Genomic DNA, 19,028 nt, shown 5'->3' with positions numbered 1-19,028 from the left:
TGTGTTGAATTGGTAAGTGAATCTCTGGTAGACCTTTGTGATTTAAAGGAATTTCTCTTCCTGATGCCTGTTACATGTATATATAAAGTACATGTGGTTGTTTTTTGAATCATGGTATTGGAGTATATGAGCCACAGTTTGCTCAAATCCAAAATGGTTAATAAAATGAAATGTAAGATTACTCGAGTGTTAGTGCTGACTAAGTCTTAGGAGGGGAGAAGACTAAGCTGACTCTTGATTTGTTAAAAATGTATGTGCATTGGTATCTGATTTGCATCTTCCACAGTTTTTTTATACCTAAGATTATTTTTATCTTTTCTTTTTTTTTTTTCCTATAGAAATCTTTTGGACAGAGATACATTTTCTAAATCTGATCCAAGTGAGTATATAGTATTTTGCTATCTCTTCTTATTATGTATTCTACATGTGCAAACACTGGAATAAAATTAGGTGGGTGATTTTCTTCAGTGTCAGTTAGGTTTACATTGTCTTTGTGACAATTACTTAGAACAATTAAGTTACACTTGAATAAGTTACACTTATAATTAATGTTATGTGAGCTGGAGTTTTAAAGACTATGTTTAATACTGGTTTCCTGAGCTAAGTAATCCCTTATTTAGTATTTAACCTAAAGTTTCCCAAGATTAATAAATTCTGGAAAGCTGGGTTGTTGTTTCTCTTTTAGTATCTGTTGTTTTAGATTTTTTTCAATGCTGTTAGGCAAAATACTAAATATACTATAAGCATTTGTTGCTGCTGGTACATACTGCCTACTAATTTTAGAGTCAAATGCTGAAAAATGAAATTAAGTTAATTAATCTCTGTGAAACACTGGCTTTCCTGATCAAAAAATTGTATGATGGTTTTTGAATTAATCTTTTCAAAATTGTAAGCTCATAAGCTGTATTATGACTGGATCCCCCAAAACTCTCGTCTGTGAATTTATGATGGGACTTTTGATTCAAAATCCATTACTTTCTTCCTGTATTGAATGCTTGATGAAAACTTTAATCAAGGAACCAAGATCACAAACAATTTCCTTTCTTTCCTGGTAATGTTACTGAAAGGAGTTTTGTTCTGTTAATATGCTGGTCCTTAGGTTGTAGTGTCATCTTGTCTCCCCTACAATTTTCCATTTGCTTTTATCCATAATTTCAGTTTCTTTCTTTAAGCCTGGGCTTTTTCTTCCTTAGGATACCACATACTGTGCTTACTGGCATTGGAAATAACCCAAGACACACACTTGTATCAAGTCTCTAGACATGCAACCATATCCTGGTATTTGAATACTGAGTCATGTAGCAGTATGAAACATCTGAGTACTTTTGTTAGACTATATTTCCATTCTGCATCAGAAATGTCTTGAGAGAGATTCTATGATACACTTTTGAAGGGAAAAGCTTCTACTTCCTGGGGAAAACCTACAAGAAGTTAGGAGTACCTTTGATGTTTCTATCCTGTAAAGCTTTTTTTAAAAAAATAATAAAACAAACAACGAAAAACCAAACAGCTCCAGGAGACATAGGTAATTCCATGCTTCTGGTGTAGGGAGATCACACAGTAACAAAACGGAGTGTTTTGCATATTCATAAAAAAATTTAGTTGGCTGAAAAAATAGTAAAAATTATTTGGGTGTTGCATTGGATGATTTTCAAAGGTCCCTAAAAGTTCTGTGATTGTGTTAAAAAAGACCCTCAGTTAAACTGTTTTGAAGAATGCTCAGTGACCTATTTCCCATAATGAATTCAGAGATCTCTCATATTGGCAGAAATGATATGGCGTCTGCAGTTCTTAAGCTCAAAAAATTATTAAGGACAAGTGTTTCAAGTTTTTATCTGATAGGGCACTATATTAGGCATAAATTTCAGGGTTTGAGTGGCAGGGGACTGCAGTGTGAGTGTGTGGGAGAAGGCCATGAAGCACCCTGTGACAGTCACAGCTGGTTCCAGTCAGCTCTGCAAAGCACATGAGCAGCCCTTGCCTGCCAGAACTTCTGCCTGCCAGAGGAGCACAGAGTGCCCAAACATACCACAGGAAAAATGTGTCAGCAGGTGTGAGCTAGAGACAGAGCTGCTGAAGGTACTGCCACAGCCATGTGTGCAGAGACACTGCTGGAGATGCCTTCTGGAGAGGAGATGCTCCAGCAAAGTATCTCCAAATAGCCTGTGCACAGCCCAGGAACGTGCAGGTGGGCAAACCAAAGTGATGGTGGCTGGTGGGTGACCCCTTCTGGGAAAAACATGGAAGCAAAGTGGCAGGAAAACCTAAAGAAATCTTAGTATCTATTTTAAAATGTTTCTGAGGAGTAAACTGGTGGTATTTTTTGATGGATTCAGAGTATATGGAAATGTTTTTAAAGTATCATAAACTTGTTTATCAACTTGCGACATGCTACTTTTTCAATATGTAGTTTATTTAAAGCACTCAAACAGGTGGTGTGGTTTAGAGATCTGATCTCCAGTTGTGAGTACCCAATTATGCTGCCAATCAGGCCTGTCTGTCACAGGTTAGCAGTATAAAACCATGGAGTACAGTAATATTGTCCTTGGTGAAGAGAGAAGGGGGAAACTCTTGAGACTGGCAGTACTCATACTGTATTTGCACTCTAGAAATTACTTGTCAGAGCAGCTTTGATTTTGGATACTCTCCAAAAAGTGTACATCCAGTTTTAGTACTCTGCAGGTTTTTTAATAGCCATTTGTTTGCTTGTACCATCCTTTAGTTGGGCACAGAGATATGGCCCTACTGTAAAAGGGGTGAGTAGTATAAAAGGTTCTTGTTCTTCTGTATTTGGAAGTGCAGCAGGACAACTTTCCTCAATGTCTGTTCACTTGGACAAAGGCCATTCTTAGGCTGCTCTGTATACGGTAAGTTTATTCTGTAGCTAAAAAGGTGTCAAAATCAGCATCCTGCCACTGTCACAAGATCCACTTTTGCAGCCACTGAATTTGCAGCCGTTAGATCTCACACAAGATAGAACTATGTAGAGTCATTCTGTATGCTGGGGTCTCATTTTGACTAGGCCAGTTCTACTATGATTTTCATACTCGAGTACATTTATCTAGGGATCCTCCTACTGGTAGTGAAAATCCAATTTTATCTTCTTGGTCTTTTTTTCAGAGGGACACACAGGAACATAGCCAACTTCCATGTCAATATAAACATACTTCTCCTGAAGTTAAAAAGGAACTTGTGGTTCTCCTAGTTCTCTTAGAAGATATGCTTGCCCTTTTTTTAATACTGTAATCGCTACTCAGTATTCCAGGTTTGACCACTTTCCTGCATTCTAGAATATTCATGCCAAGAGGAATCTGTCACTGCCTCCCCAGAGGCAAGTGATAGAAGTAACTGCAGAGATAGATGGGACAGGCTTGGATAGCCATTGTTCATTAAGTGTTTTAAACAATCCTGAAGCCTCTTACTGACAGTGCTTTCTGCTCAGTGGAGTCAAAGCAAGTCATATATCCTGATTTGTATTTGTACTGTATTTGTGTTTTGGAGCATTCTGCTCTTCCAGTTTGGAGACCATTTTTTCTAAGAATATTTTTTTAACATCTATGGGGTTTGTTGGTTTGGTTTTTTTTCTTGTAGAAAGCCAAGTTAGAGTAGCACTTCCCTGATGAGGCAGGGATAAGACCTGGTGAGATACCGATTAATGATTTTGGCATGTTTCTTTTCTGTCTAATGATGGACAGAATTGTTTTCCTCCCATGCTCTGACAACTCAAGCTGAGCCCTGCAGAGCTGTGCTGGCAGCAGCACAGTCAGATGAAATGTCCTCCTGTGGAATCCTGTGGCTCCTGAGTATAAATCATCAAAAGAGTCCAGCATGAATGACTGAAAACATAAAAACTCCTCCCTGGGGAATCTCCCCATGGAGGATAGTAACAATAAGAAGAATCCCTTGGCAGTTGGAGCAAAGGGACCTTCGGGCATCTCTGCCTGGAAAGTATAAAAGCTGGTCAGTGAAGATCATTGGGGAGCCCTGCTAGAACTGATACCATGAAAAGATTTAGGTAGCATGGGGAATTGATCAACTTCATTGTGGTTAAGTCTTCGTGAAATGGAATATATGTGTTTGGGAAAACTGAGATGGACAGTGTTGATGTAGCAGTAGTTGCCAGACTAAAGAATAAGCATATATGCTTTGAAAGGGAAAGGACCAGAGCAGGTGAGGGAGGCCAAGTCTATCGGGGAAGATAGGAAAGTGCAGGCTATAATAATCTATAATATTTTTGGAACTGTATCTGCAACAAAGTAATAAGTGTTGACATTTCCATCATCTTCTTCATTGCGAGGTTTAATTAAATTTACCTTGAATATGACATAGTGGTATAAGTGTCTAGAGTTAAAAATTACTAAATATTAGTAATTCCTGACTGCAGATGTAGCTGTATCTTCACAATATGGCAAAGCCTTCCAAAAGTGTTTCTTGGTTACCCTTCATCAGTGTGCTGCTGTGAGTGTTCTCATTGGTCCCTTAGTTTTTGAGATTGAGAGAAAAGCTATTTTTTCAGCTCATAGGATGTGATTGCATGATATGATGGCTTGTGAAATATTATTTATCCCCCTTTATTCCTTCTCCCTCATGACAATGCTGTTAACTGTTTTCTAATAAAAAACAGGTTGCTTTATGGAGCCTTTAATCTCTGGTTTGAGCATTTCGAGTGCTTTAGATCAACTTAGATGTATTTATCTGCACTTCTCCAGTTGGGTATGAATTTGAGGAAGTTTTTGAGTGATTATTACAATTAGTGTATCAAGATCTTTACAGAATTCTCTCCAAGAGCCATTTGAGATAGTGAATCTTAAGATTGATGGAGGCCAGTATCATGGATGGTTTCCTAAAATTTATGGGGTACATTTTAGAGGAAAGATAGAAGAATTTGAAAGTTTTTTTCTAAATTTACAAAATATTTATCGGAAAGACTGAAAGGTATGTTTTTTCTATAGCTTTCATTAGGGCTGAATTTTTTTTGAAATGTCAGTTTGAGATGCACACGTGTATGTATCCCTGTCAGACTTGCATCTTTTATTTAAAATAACATGTTGTATGAGGTGATCACTTATTAGCCTATATTCTTACTTTATTTAAAATATCAGCCACATCTGCAGCCTAGAGGGGGAGATCTTACTGCAGTCTACATCTTCCACTGATCTCTTCTCTCTGGTGACCAGCGACAGAGTCCAAGGGAATGGCCTGAAGTTGTGTCAGGGGAGGTTTAAGTTGGGTATTAGAAAAACAGGATTTTCCCCAGAGGGTGGTGGGGCACTGGAAGAGGCTTCCCAGGGAAGTGGTCACAGCACCAACCTGAAAGAGTTCTTGAAGTATTTGGGCAATGCTCTCAAGCACATGGGGTGACTCTTGGGGTGTCCTGTGCAGGCCAGGAGTTGGACTTGGATAGTCTTGATGGATTCCTTCCAGCTGGGTCCCTTCCAGCTCAGGATGTTCTACAGTCATGGGTGGGTAGTCAGAAGTTCAATAACCTACAGAACTTTATTTAGCTGATTTCACAGCTTCTATTTCATTCTGTTTTCTCACATTTTCCTATTTCACTTCATTCTTCATGAATACACTCCAGCAGGCTGTGTTGAAAAAATACACACTCCAGAGTGTGTGGTAAAAAATAAGCTTTTTGGTTTGGAGTCACTCTACTATAAAAAGTAACCAGAGGTAGGGACATGACTGCCAAGGTTTTATTTAGAGTAAATGGAGGAAGACAGACATCTGCTGAGAATTACTCTTGAGTATTTTTTTTAAAAAGCTTTTTTTCATCTACAAGACATCTTACTTAAAAAATAAAAGTGTGAACTTTTAGCTTCTATGTGAGCTAAAATATTGAAATTGCTTTTTGCTGTTTCTCCTCTTATTTGCTACTGCCTAAGGGGTTTTGGTTTGTTTTTTGGTTTTTTTTATGTAGAGCAAATGCATTTCAAATAAGAAGAAAGTGTAGTTAGAAGGTTGACTTCATTTCTGCTTCATCTGTTGATGATTCTAACTTCACTGATGACAAAATCAAACCTCTACCTTTGTTGTTCAGGGCTGAAACCTGAAACAGTATTATTTTTACCTTCTTTTGAAAAATAATGAGTGGTATAGGAAAAGAATTTATTGAGGAATTGTAGAGGAACGTAGAAATATCTGTATTTCTGTTTAGAAAGGGTTTGAGGAGGAGTTTCAGGTAAAAATTGCTTTATCGTAGTTACCTGCAACTAGTTCAAGACTGTAGAAAATAAGGTTTATAGTGCTCCTTCAGTGCAAATGATCTGTACTTAAAATAGTGTATAAAAGATCTGATTATAATCACTGCACCCCTGTCACCAGTCCTTGTGATGAAAGCTGCAGCTTAATGTGTAGTGAGTGCTGTACTGGTAATAGAGATCTGAGTGACACGTGGGATTGTTCTGCTTGGTCTTTCAAAATCAGGTGAGGTCAGTAAATTTAATTGATTCAATTTTTTTATCAGGCTTTAGTTAAAAAAAAATAAAACATGCATGTATGACACACTTAAATACATATAAATAATTTGAAGTAAAATTAAGGAAGGAAACCTCAGAGGTTTTTTCTTTTTTTTTTTTTTTTTTTTTGGTTGGTTGGTTGGGTTTTTTTTCCCTTTTCTGGTTCTGTTTCCCCTGTTTCTTTTCAGTAGGGTCCTCATTTGTTTTTTCACTTTAATTTTCTTCTCTCTTGAAGAAAGTGTATTTTAGGTAATTGTGCATTAGGTTATGTTGAATAGCCTGACCACCCACATTTAAAGAAGACCTGCTTTTATCCAATTTTACCTTTAAAGATTGTCAAGTGCTTTGCTAGGGGTCAGGCTTAAGTGCTGCCTCCCATTTTGGAAACACTCCATTTATTAGCTGATTTCTGCAACAAGTAGACCACATGGTCACCAGTCTGATTAGGATTGCTGACAGCTGAAGGAAAATATTACCATTTGATTGTCCTAGTTACTAATTTCAACAGCACAAGAGACTACAAAATTAGTTCACTTAATTTAAGGATATGTTAATGTTTGAAAATAACCAAACTTTTTTTTTTTTTCCCCACAGTCTGTGTTTTGTACACACAAGCAATTGGAAACAGAGAATGGAGAGAGGTAAGATGCATACTCATACCTGTATAAACCTTTTGGGGATATTTGAGGATGGTAATTTGTCCTAGCAGAAGAGGGCATGGCGTAGCCTCTTGAATGCCATGATAGGCTTATGGGGGTCCTGTGTACTATCAAACACTTAAAATACAGTCACAATGATATCAATTTCCATATCTTGATTGCACATTTCCATCAAAAAAGGGAATAAAATAGAGAAAATGCATGAGTTTCCCATTTTACAGTCTCCCTCAGGTAAATTAAACCAGACTTAGCTGTCAGATTGGATAAGGTTTGTGGCTCTCCATAGAGGAAGATGTTCAAACAGAGCTGAGCTGTGGTGATGGTCAGTGTCAGCAAAAGTAGCCTGTAGTTGTGGTAAAGATCTACCTTTGCTGTGCAGTGTTTCAGAGAAGTTAGATGCTGCTGAATAGAGTGTACACTATTATAGGCAACAAGGCAAGGAGGATATTATGTGTAGATTGGACTTTATCTTCCTATTTGAGTGTGAACACTTTGGAGAGGTATGTCTTAAGAAACTAAATCAAGTACCTCAGAATTGCATGCCTGCAGCAGATCAACATTTATAGCCTGGAACTCTGTCCCAGTATTTAGTCATCTAATTTTTCTTCTCTAATGTTACTCTTAATGTTATCAGAAAGAACTGGTAGTGTTTGGAGAAGGGTGGTCATCTTTCTACTGATAAAATACAGTATTTCCTTGCCTTCAGAGAGGGTTGGTGGAACTGTTCTTCACTACAAGTGGATTGCTATGTGGCCATGGGCTTTAAGAACAGACCCAAGAGTGGAATGTACTATCTTACTGTTTTTCCCTGTAAAAGAGAGGAGGTCTGATACTGCTGTTTGTAGAACTTATATTTTATGTGTTTGCTCTGGAAAAGGTTTCCAGTGGTAGATGACCAGGGACACAGAAAACAGACCTCTTCTGTTATATTTGGTGTCTTTGTCAGCTGGCCAGAGAATTGTATCTTCTGCTTTGCTGAAACATGGTGGATGTGAGTTTCAGTCTTGTCAAGAAGAGAGAATTGAATTTGTCTCATGCTTGGAGAAAAGGTCATGTAACTCTGCAATATGTGAAACAATGTACTTATTTAATTTGTAGTTTATAAGAAAATTGCTGCTCTGTGTTGTTCTCAAGTGGATACTAGACATCCTCTCAGTATACCTACTGGATCACATTCCTCTGATGATTTGTGTGAAGAAATGTCACTTTAGGGACTCATAATGGGAATTGCCTAATCGTAGTTAAATTAGGAGATGTAGTGGACATACACAGGGTTCTAAATATCTGGATAGCAAACTGTGAAAACAGCAGATTCTTAAGTTGTTCAGGTGCCTAGGTGACTTGGTACAGTTTGGTTGTCAAGCTCAGATCATCACTTAAACATTTGGGTCCTCTTCTGGTCCAGGGTTGAGATGATTTCATCAAAATTTTGGCTTTTATTATTGTCTAAGGTTCATATGTATTTTGTGTAATTTTCATACTTCTCTTGTGTAGCTGTTAAAACAATTTTAATATTGTAATTGTCCTGATGCTAAGGTTATAATGCAATCTTACCCAGAAATACATATAAGTAAAGAGGAAGTTTAGGATCTACAGGCATTAAAACAGACTTTCAAGATTGCAGTTGCTAGAAAATCTGAGCTTTTTGGCTTAAATCACAGTTATCTTCATCTTGTCTATCAGGAGGTTCAGGTACAAATATTTGCAACTCAATTTTCTGTTTACAGTTAATAGAAAAAAATAACATCCTGAGGGCAGTTGTTCACCAGACCTAATTCAGATGTCTGCATTAGATCAGATGAATCATTCTATATAAATGCCTCCAAGAGATAGTCAAAAGCCTAAAATTTTGACTATGTCAGATGTGGAGTTCAGTGAGTAGAATCCATTCCTAGTATCTATTAAAACAGTCAAAATTTAGAGGTTGGCATTGTGGAGGGGCTTAATCAGGATTGTGTTTTGTATGTTCTGGCATATTATATTTATACCAGCAGTAAAAAAATTAAGGTGGTAAGTAGAAGATTAGTCCCTTTAAATAGTTACATTGATTTTGTTATTCTCCCAAATAATGTTTCTGAAGGTTTTTGCTTCTTGGCCATGTTGAAATTTTAGCTTTACTCAATTGTTAGTGGGGAAAGTAGGCCATGTGGAGAACTAATTAATCAGTAGCTATGTTGTTAGTCATAAGTGACTGGATTATAGAAGTAACCTCTTCTACTTAAAAGGGGTATAGGTAATTGGGAAAACAAATTTCAAAAGGTTCTTAATTTAGCTGGAAAGTGTAGACTAGTGATTTTTAGAGAACATAATTTTACTGTTACAACTAAGGTAAATTCTATTAGTAATTAATCAGTTAAGTAATTAGTTATAGTAGTTTAATCGTAGAACCAGTTAGGTTGAAAAAGGCCTGTAAGATCTTCGAGTGCAAACATAAGTGAAGGAATCATTTATATAGCCCATGTAAAAAAAAAAAAGGAAGTAAACAGACAAAAAAACCTGAAGCCTCAACTAAAACCCAAAACAGTAATTTAAAACAATTTAAAGAAAAGTTAGTAATGCCACTGAATTACAAAACTCTCTTGAGTTTTGTAACAATCTAAGTATAATTGGTGGGAGATGAAGGTGACAGTGTAATGGGTATTCAGTTAGGCCTTTTCTGGTCTCAGTGTGATTTGATCATCAGCACATTCATATTTATCTTAGGTTACTGATACACTTCTGTAATGCATTGTAAATCAAGTCTGACATATTTCCCAAGGGCAACATGGTTGTAGTGTAAAATGAAATACTGTTTATTGAAAAAAATGCAGAATTGAAGAGATGAAAACTACTTATGAATTTATGATGTTTCATTATTTTAAAAGATTAAAACTGATGCTTAGCTGCCATTTTATAACTTCTTTTTCTTTTGAAATAACTTTTCCTTTGGATTCATACATAATTCTATTGCTAATGGAGCTAGAAAATTTAAACCCATGATATATGAAGTATGACAATAATGAACTAATTTAATTGAAAGGAACTTATGTGTTATCTAGCCTCCTATTCATCTGTTGTATCTGGTTCATCTTCCTGATCCATGAAAAGCCATCTCCAAAGTCAGGCCAGGTTGCTCTGGGTCTTCCCCAGCTAAGGTTTGCATTGTTTTTTTAATTAAAATATTTTCATCTTGACAGAGGCTAAGGCACTTTCTATAAACATCAAGAAGAAAAGACAAAAGCTCAGACAGAGGAGTGATGAAGAGAGAGGTGAACTGAGGTGAAATAGGAGATGGACAGTGCAAAAATGATGCATTTGCAATGGAAGGACTGTGTTTCCTAATATTTAAAGCTATCTGAAATAAACAGTATATGCAAGCTTTTGCTTGCTGTTGTGTTTGGCCCATTTTTCAGGAAACGTGGATTTTTGTTACTGGTTCAAACTTTTGTGGATTTTCATTGGCTTTGGGAGCTGATATTAATGAAGTTTAGATATGCACTACTCTATATTGAAATATGAGGTCTTCTGCCACTCTGTCTTCATCCACAGGTAACTGATCTATTCATGTGAATGCAGTCATTTTCTTTCATGGCACCTGTTGAAGAGAATTTTTTACAGGCTGTCATGTATCTCACCTATTCCTGGTATTTGCAGGTATCTAATTACACTTCCTTCTTGTATGTAGCTTATACTTACACTTCTCTTTTACAGTTTGGAAGAACAGAAGTAATTGATAATACTTTAAATCCAGATTTTGTAAGAAAATTTATAATGGACTATTTCTTTGAAGAAAGAGAGAATCTGCGATTTGATTTGTAAGTTAACAATCTTTCACTCTAATATTGTAGCCTCTGTAAGGCTGTAAAGTTTTGTCCAGCATAAAATTAACTTGAAGAGAGTTGGTATCTACTGACATAAGATAAATTAATGTAATAAACATGATTATTTAACATTGCTTCCTCAGAAATAAATGTGTAACATAGCAATGGCTGAGTTTTAAGAAATTGGCAGATGTTAACTAGTCAAAGCACAATTATGCTTACAGTTATTACTTTCAGAAAATAGAAAGGAAAATATGTCAAAATGTTGAAATATTCTTGCAGCATAGCCAGCAAAACAGGTACAGATATACTGTCCAGAAATAAAATACTGTACAAGTAGTAGAGGCAAAGTTTTCTTTACTGTGCATCTAAATATACTACATTTAAGATTTTAAAACAACAGCAGTTGTTCTAGAAATAGATGGCTTTTGATGTTATTCCAGATGTGCTTATTTCATTCCACTGGTGGAATTGACTTTCCCTTTATTCTTTGGAAAATAGAATTGAGAGTTCAGTCACCAGGTCATGTCACCATTGCATGTCATCTCTTACGTTTCAGTCCTTTCTGATTATTCCAGTCTTTGTAATAATCAAGGTTGTCTTGTTTTTTTGTAATTTTCATCCTCTTTTTATTAGCAGTTCTTTCTTAACCTTGCCCTAGGAGAGAGTATGAATAACCCTCATAGATAATTAAGTTTTTGCTGCAGTTTTGCTTCACTCTGTGCATGGTGGCCACAAATTTTCTTTGTATGTCCTTTCTTAGTTGAAGAACCCTTTTCCTATTTCTTTTCACTTGCTTTGTAAGGTGTACTAGACCACCTATTTCAAAGAATGAAAGGAAATACTTAAAGCCAGGAAGATTACAGGGTGCTTTGAGGTGGCTAGGTACAAATCCTTTGACTTTCACAATGGAAGCCTGATACAGACTTTATTTGTAGTTTTAAAAGTTGGTTTTAATGTCATTCAATCTGTGGAGTATAACTATTGCGGATTATTTAAAATAAGTTTTAAGTCAGAGCTAATCAATTTATGAAATAAAGGATTCATCTCAGAGCATAAAGCATTGCTGAAATAGCCACACAGTGGGAGCTGTGTGGAAATCTGTATCTGTTTGCCTCCTGCTTCTCATAGGATGCATGTAGGTTATGGGGAGGGGGCAGGGCAATAGAAATGAAAAGTGAAAGAAATGAACTAGAAAAGAGAAAGCCAAGCTCAGTCTATGAAAAGAAAGGGGAGTTTGTAAAGACCTTCTGGGTAAGTGCTATCTGGAAAGGACTTGGACCTGGAAGGGAAAACACATTCTGCTGTTTAATTCTTTATGTAGTCAGAGAAGTGGACTCCTGTCTGTTTATGAAAAGCTGTAAATACCACACATTCTCTGTGCTTAGCAGAGAGAGCTGACTGCTTTCTGCTGCTGTCCTGGGTTACCTGGACACAAGTCTGTTCTGAGCTCATAGCTGAATAGCTGCTGCTGTCTTTGCAAGGGACCATATTGTGTGAATTATATAGCCATATTATGTAAATTTACTCTAGAGCCCTATAGCAATGATAGATGAGAAATTAAGTATCTTAGAACTCTGAGTTAGAAATGTGAATCTCACATCACCACTCATGGTTTAAATCCCAATTCTGAAACTTTTTCTAAAGTTTCCTCTGTTCAGTTCCTTGACAAAATTGTGTACTGCTGTTGGCCAAAGTGTTACTTTTCAAAGAAATTCCTTATATGATTAATATATTTTGCAGGGAAAAAAAAAAATCAAGTGGCAAGTATATCTCTGATATTTGGTGCTTCAATAAATGAGCAGGACCCCCAAAAAAATGTACAGCCACCAATGTCACAGGTCCCTTTCTTCTCACAGCTGGTACATAGTGATTTTGCCAGTGAAGTTGTTCTTTGTTTTGTTTCTGTAGCTGTCTCTCAAGTCAAATTATAAGTTGTGCTTTTCTTTTCATTCAATTCTACCAAGCAGTTTGCTTTTAATTGGAGGTTTTAACTCGTGTTAAAATGGTGTTTATAGGAATTTCTTTTCTCTATAAATATGTTTCTGAAGCTTTGTGCTGCCCCACATCCAGCTATGTTATGGCATTCCTGTCATCCTGACATGTGATCTGGTCCATGATACATTGCAGCAGCCAGTTGTGGCAGCACAACCAAAGGATAGCATTCCATGCAGTGGGAGCAGAAACATGCAGGGGAGCCTGAGATGGGCAGTAACATGACAGATAAAAACATTTTCTGTTTAGTTACTGGTGCTGAATCTGAATGGATTATTTGATAAAAATATTACTTGCATTATCTGATAGAGATGGAAGACTATTAGTATAGAGATTAGTAATACTGTATGAATTTCTTACATTATTTTTTTCAATCTCTTAAATTCAGAGAGTAGCTTTTTTTTAATTCTTTACTTGATTATGGAAGGGAAACAATGACATTTTCTAGCTGGTAGAAGACCAAGATTTTGATAAACTCAAAAGAACAAGTCAAACTCTTGCTAAAAGTTTAGTTTCTTGTCAATCATTTCTATTTGCTTATTTAAATGACTGAAAAATTACCTAAGAAAATAATTTACAAGTTAGTTTATATTCTAGGGTTAATTTTTAATTTTTGGTCTGCTTTTTGTCATCTTTCATTGTTCAAACAGGTCTGTCAGAAGAATTTCAATTTAAAGCTTGCACTTTATCGAGAATGATTTCATTTCAAATAACCAGTGAACCATAATCCTATAATATGTGATGACTCAATTTGTATTCCTTACTGGGAAACTTTGACAAATCTGTTTGTGTGAATTTCACACATGGCAATAGGTGAAAGAGTTGTTTGATTTGTTTTATTTTTTTTTGTTTCTTTACATGATTGTCCTCAGATATGTCATCTGGCAACTCTGATATAAATTTTCTTTTTTTTCTTTTTGTAAGCTATGATGTTGACTCAAAGAGTCCTAACCTGTCAAAACACGTAAGCTCTTCCTCACTATTATAATTCCTTGTGTTAAAATGCTTGCATTTCTTAAGTACGTTTATTTTCTTTTGACTATAAGTAATATCAGATACATGGAGACAAATACAGTGATTGTGCTATGAGTGAAAACCTATAATGCTAATGAGTATAATTTTAATGGGACATTTCTATTGGAAAGGGCATATTTGAACATGCATGTATACCTTTTATTGATACTTTTTTGGGTCCAAAAATTGAAGCATGTTTTTATTGTGTCTCAGTGTTAGAAGAAACCTTTAATACTCATGTTGTCTTGAAGTGAGAGTAACGAAATAGTAACTTTAAAATTTAGAGATGCAAGAGTAGAATTAAGAGGCTTTTCAGTGAGTTGTTTAAAAAATAAATACAGGAAGGCTTTGGTGAGAGAACCTTTGAGAACCCGGAGCAAAGGAAAAGAGGATAGTAGAAGGAATGCTGTGTGTGTGCTTCACAGTGAAAAGATGAGACTTTTAGCCATTGATCTCCAATTACATGCTCCCTGTAGTGATGGTGTACTGCCTTGGAATTACATCTGTAAATGTAACCTACTGTTATGTCAAATAGGTGGTAGTGAGTCTGTTTATGATTCATTACTGCATAGCTATTACTGAGATGTGTTCAGCAGAATCTGTTCTTCAGTAGGGAACAGCTCAGATAAATGGGAAACCAAATTTCATTGTGTAAAATACGAATTCCGAGTTTTTTATGTTATTGCTTTTCAGGATTTTTTGGGACAGATGTTTTGTACACTGGGAGAAATAGTGGGGTCACAGGGAAGCAGACTGGAAAAATCAATTGTGTAAGTATTCTGGAATGTTGGATGAATGCATGCTGCTGCATGAGGCAAGAGTTGTGGATGGAACATTTTGCTGTGAGATATCTTGATATACAGAATTGACAGAAATGGCTCTTGAGCGAGTAAATAGTTACATGGAATGGAAATCTTTCTTTATATATACTATGATAATTTAGGTTTCATTTTGGACAATTAGCAAAGAAATTTACTAATTCAAAATTTTTGTCAACCTTGTTACATCTTACGTTAGAAGTAGCTTGAGTGTACTATTCTAAAAAATGGGGTTTTTTTTAGTTTGCAAATTAGCACACCATAAAACTTTTATTACCTTTTGTTCAAGCATTTGAGTTCCTGCAAAAAACCTTCACAAAGAAACAATAAAGAATCAGCTGAGCAGATTATCACATTTCTAATACAATCACACAAAATTATGAACATCAGTAAATATTGTGGTTATAAGACAACAGTATTTTGTGGTTCTCCCCTTAATCCCATTCTGGATATTAAACTTTTAAAAACATGTCTAGGAAATAACCTTGAAGACCAGTACAGTAAGTGTCATAATAGAAAAGTTATGTTAGGTTATGTGATTAAAAAGGTTGTGTGCAAACAAATGAGAGGCATATCCCAATGGTAGGCATGGGAGGCCAAATACCTTGCCCTGGCTGCTTTCAGACCCCTGCCAGGAGAGTCATCAGCTTATGGAAACCCATCTCCACACACTGGAAGAATCACAGAGGTACAAGGCACAGGCAGGGGAGCTCCAGTACACAATTAAGGGAACAATCCCTGCCCAGCTCCTGGGCTGTCCCAGGAGAACCAGAGCCCCAGCACTGTGGGATGGCAGCACACAGTCACTGCTTGTTCTGGATGCGTTTTTAGTTCTTGACAGCTGCACAGTTTGAGCACAGAAATACTGTCCTGTCACTTGGGACAGAGGTTGGTCCTATTTTGTTTACTTCCACTGAAACAACAGCTCACTGACTTGTCACATAGGCCTAGCTCATGCTGGCTGCCACAGTGAATTGCACTGTCACAGCCCCATGGACTGGGTTGACTGATTGTCAGTTGATTCTGCTGGAAGCCTGTGGTCACTTGGTCAGAGAAAGTGTTGACTTTGAAGACACTTATATTTAGTAAGATGAATCTTACCTGACTTTTTGAAGGTCTTCAAATTTCTTTCTGTCCTCAATTTGTAAATTATTCAGCACAGTACACGTTTGGTTTTTTTTCCTGAGAAAACTTCTAAAATTTATTTTAAACATGTGGATTAAAAGGCATCCATTCAGCAGTTTATCATTTGGTACAGGTTAAATGAAGTCTGAAATGAGTAGCAGATGAAGTTTAACATTTTAAATTACCTATGAGAAAAGAAAAAATATTGATGAAGATTCTGTGGAGAAAAGGTCTTCACAGTTGTGCTGGCCTGTATAACATATTTTCTCTTGGGTAGACAAGCATTTCTCAGGTCTGGGTTCTGATACTCTCTTGTATGGTAGTTACTAAGTGGACTCAACATGTGGGCAGACACATGTTAATGAGAGAGTGTTTGACTTTATCAGTTCTTCACAGTATCCATGGTTTATTTTGTCATTGGTGCTTTTGACAGTTGTGTGACTTGACAGCTATGCCTGAGTGATTGTCCATTCTGGACTCTCTGAAGTCTGGGTGTCTAGGAGACACTTGTGTTATTCATGAAACTATTGCATTGCATTTCAGTATTGTTTGCTTTTAGATGTGTGTTTAATGTCTCTTAAAATTCAAACAATGAAAATTGAATTGACAATATTGCATGTCTTTCCTTCTTGGGGATATTTACTGCTTTGAATTTACTGTTCTGTTTATGAAGTCATGTCTGTGTGCTCATAGCATGAATGCTCTTTGAGTTAAGAGAGCTTTATATTTTCACTGTTTTTCTGAAGTTCATTAGCATTTTCCCTCTTCAGTTCTCTGGCAGTGGATGTACAAAGAAGAAAATGCTTGGTGCTGTTTTAGTTCCAGTCAGCTACCCTACAGAAGTAACACTTTTTATACTTAAGCAGTTTGAGAAGCTTGAATTCCATTCTCTGGCTGGCATTCAAGTAAGCTCTGATGTTCTTTCTTAGAAAGACTTGAAGCTTATTCTTCAGCTCTATCTACTTTAGGCATTTACAAAAGTCTTACACAATTCAGGACTCCATGGCTGCCATGAGCTGTCCAGCTTCAAGTCAGATTGTGTATCATCAGGGCAAGTTGCCTTAGGAAGTCTGCAGTGAAAGGGTGGTCTTGTCCTTCCTCAAAATTAAATGTCTCAAGCCTAGAGGGTCACCACTGCTGTAGTTAGGCAGGAAGGCTGAGACACCTTGCACTAATCTTCATGGCAAGTACACAAGTGAAGGTGCGGAATTCACAATTTTCTTTGCCTACATGGCATGCATGCCTTGTAGTTTCATTTGAATTACAAGAACCAGTGGATTACACCTCTGAGGCATGAACTGGACCGTATTTCTTCTTGGCAGTTGTGAGATTGTCCCCTGAGCCTCCTTCTCTGTTTCTGATACCATAAAGGACTTGGAATTTTATGCATTCTGTCACAGGAGAGTCTTGCTCCCAGTATTGTAGTGTGGTAGCCTGTTATTCTTGTCACAGTGAGCATTGCTTGTTCAAGAACATGCTTTAGTGTTGCACTCTATTTTACAGACTGGCCAGGTACAGATGTGAACATATGTTTTGGATAATTTCTATTGGAAAATAATTCTACTAATTCAAAGAAGGTGAAGTGGACAATGCAACATTTTACCAGTAATGTTTGTTCTCTTTACCTCTCAGGTTAGTAGATTCATTAAATGCCTTCTCAAGATAAGCTCCATGAGTAAGGTTTACTCTGACTGGCTTCACATGTTCCAGCTGTATTGGCACAAAAGGATGTGCAGATACATCTACTTCCAGACATTGTGTGGTTTCATTTTTCTATCAAGAGAGTATCACCTGCTCAGACACTATTCAGAATTAGATCTTTGCATGTTCTGTCTTCCTAGAGAGAAGATGCTAGCCACACTTATAACTCTGAGCAATGTTTTTTTTCAGGATCTGCTAAGTGCATTCCTGTAGGGATTCCTGTTGATGAGGAGATAGGGCCATTGCAAAGCTTAATGAGCATTCTATGCTAGTTATTCACCTCTGAGTGCTATTTCCTGCTAATGAGGCTGTACTGGAGCCAGCTGCCCTGTTACTTGAAGTTCTTTCTCCTGTCATCGTGCTGTGAACATAACTGATAGAAAAACACCTGAACTGACTTCCTATATATATTTGTCCTATCCTTTTATCTGTGTGTGTGATTGTCAGAGGGCTAAGCTCTACAAATTCAGCGATAAGACTGTAAATTTCCAAATGACCTGAAAAATGTTCCGTCCTCTGCCTCATTGCAATTCCAGCTTGCAAAATTGGAGGCTCTTTTTCACCTCTCAGGTTTGAATTTCCACATAAATTGTCATCTTTCACATAGGCTCTGTAAAGGTCTTCCTTTTGATCCTTGTTAAAGCCCAGAGTGTCCTTTTAAACTTCTCTTGGTGCTGCAGATGTGGTGTCTCAATTGTGGAATCATTTATTCGAAGGAGACAATAATTACTTCTTAAGACTATGTCTTGTCTAGACATGCAGGTATTGTTGAAAACCTTTCATTTGATAATGGTTGCCTGTTCTGTTCCTCTACCAATGAAATTACCTGCTCCTTCAAATACTGTCCAAAAAGAGGTGATCACTGTAGGGAAACCTACAGGTTCTGGACTCTTAAGCCAGTAGGACCCATTGAAATATAAATTTTCACATTTTATTTTTCTTTATTCAGTTTGCACTCTGTTCACACTTAGACTGGCACATTTTCTAAATCTGAGTTTCAGATAACTAGCCCTGAATGATGGAGTTGACTGTAGTTATGCAATACAAAACTTTATTTCTCATAGATTACAGATAAAATCTCTCTCTCTCTCTCTTTCTCTCTCTCTCTCTCTCTCTCTCTCTCTATATATATATATATATAATACTCATCATTACTCTACAAACCCTGATCTGCAACTCTTTCCAGAGAAACTCTGAGAAATTAGTTGCCTGAACATAGGCTTTCTATTGTAATTTCAGTGCAATAGAACCAGTTCCAGGGTAGCTCACTACCAGATATCCCTTAGAGCTCAGGAAGATGGACATTGGCACTGCATTCTGTATTTAAACAGGTGGAACTCTTACATGCTTGTCTTCTATATAGTATTAGTCAGTATTCCTCTGGCAATTGGAAAGACTGGTCTGTAATGATGAATCTCTAAGTAATTTTTTTTTTGTACTTTGACCAGCTTGAAATTA

The 19,028-nt window shown here is 36.7% G+C and overlaps 1 protein-coding gene across 1 annotated transcript in view; it reads left to right on the top strand.

Annotated features, from left to right (window-relative positions):
- CPNE8 (copine 8) overlaps positions 1–19,028 on the top strand; it is a 69,844-nt gene that overhangs the window by 13,034 nt on the left and 37,782 nt on the right. Inside the window, exons 2-6 of the mRNA XM_062490786.1 lie at positions 339–379; positions 7,053–7,099; positions 10,808–10,911; positions 13,837–13,876; positions 14,620–14,696. Coding sequence (XP_062346770.1) covers positions 339–379; positions 7,053–7,099; positions 10,808–10,911; positions 13,837–13,876; positions 14,620–14,696 — 309 coding nt within the window. The remainder of the gene's footprint in view (positions 1–338; positions 380–7,052; positions 7,100–10,807; positions 10,912–13,836; positions 13,877–14,619; positions 14,697–19,028) is intronic.

The sequence above is a fragment of the Cinclus cinclus genome, chromosome 4 (genome assembly GCF_963662255.1).
Source record: "Cinclus cinclus chromosome 4, bCinCin1.1, whole genome shotgun sequence".
Taxonomy (NCBI): Eukaryota; Metazoa; Chordata; class Aves; order Passeriformes; family Cinclidae; genus Cinclus; species Cinclus cinclus.
This window is presented reverse-complemented; position numbering and strand designations above follow the sequence as displayed.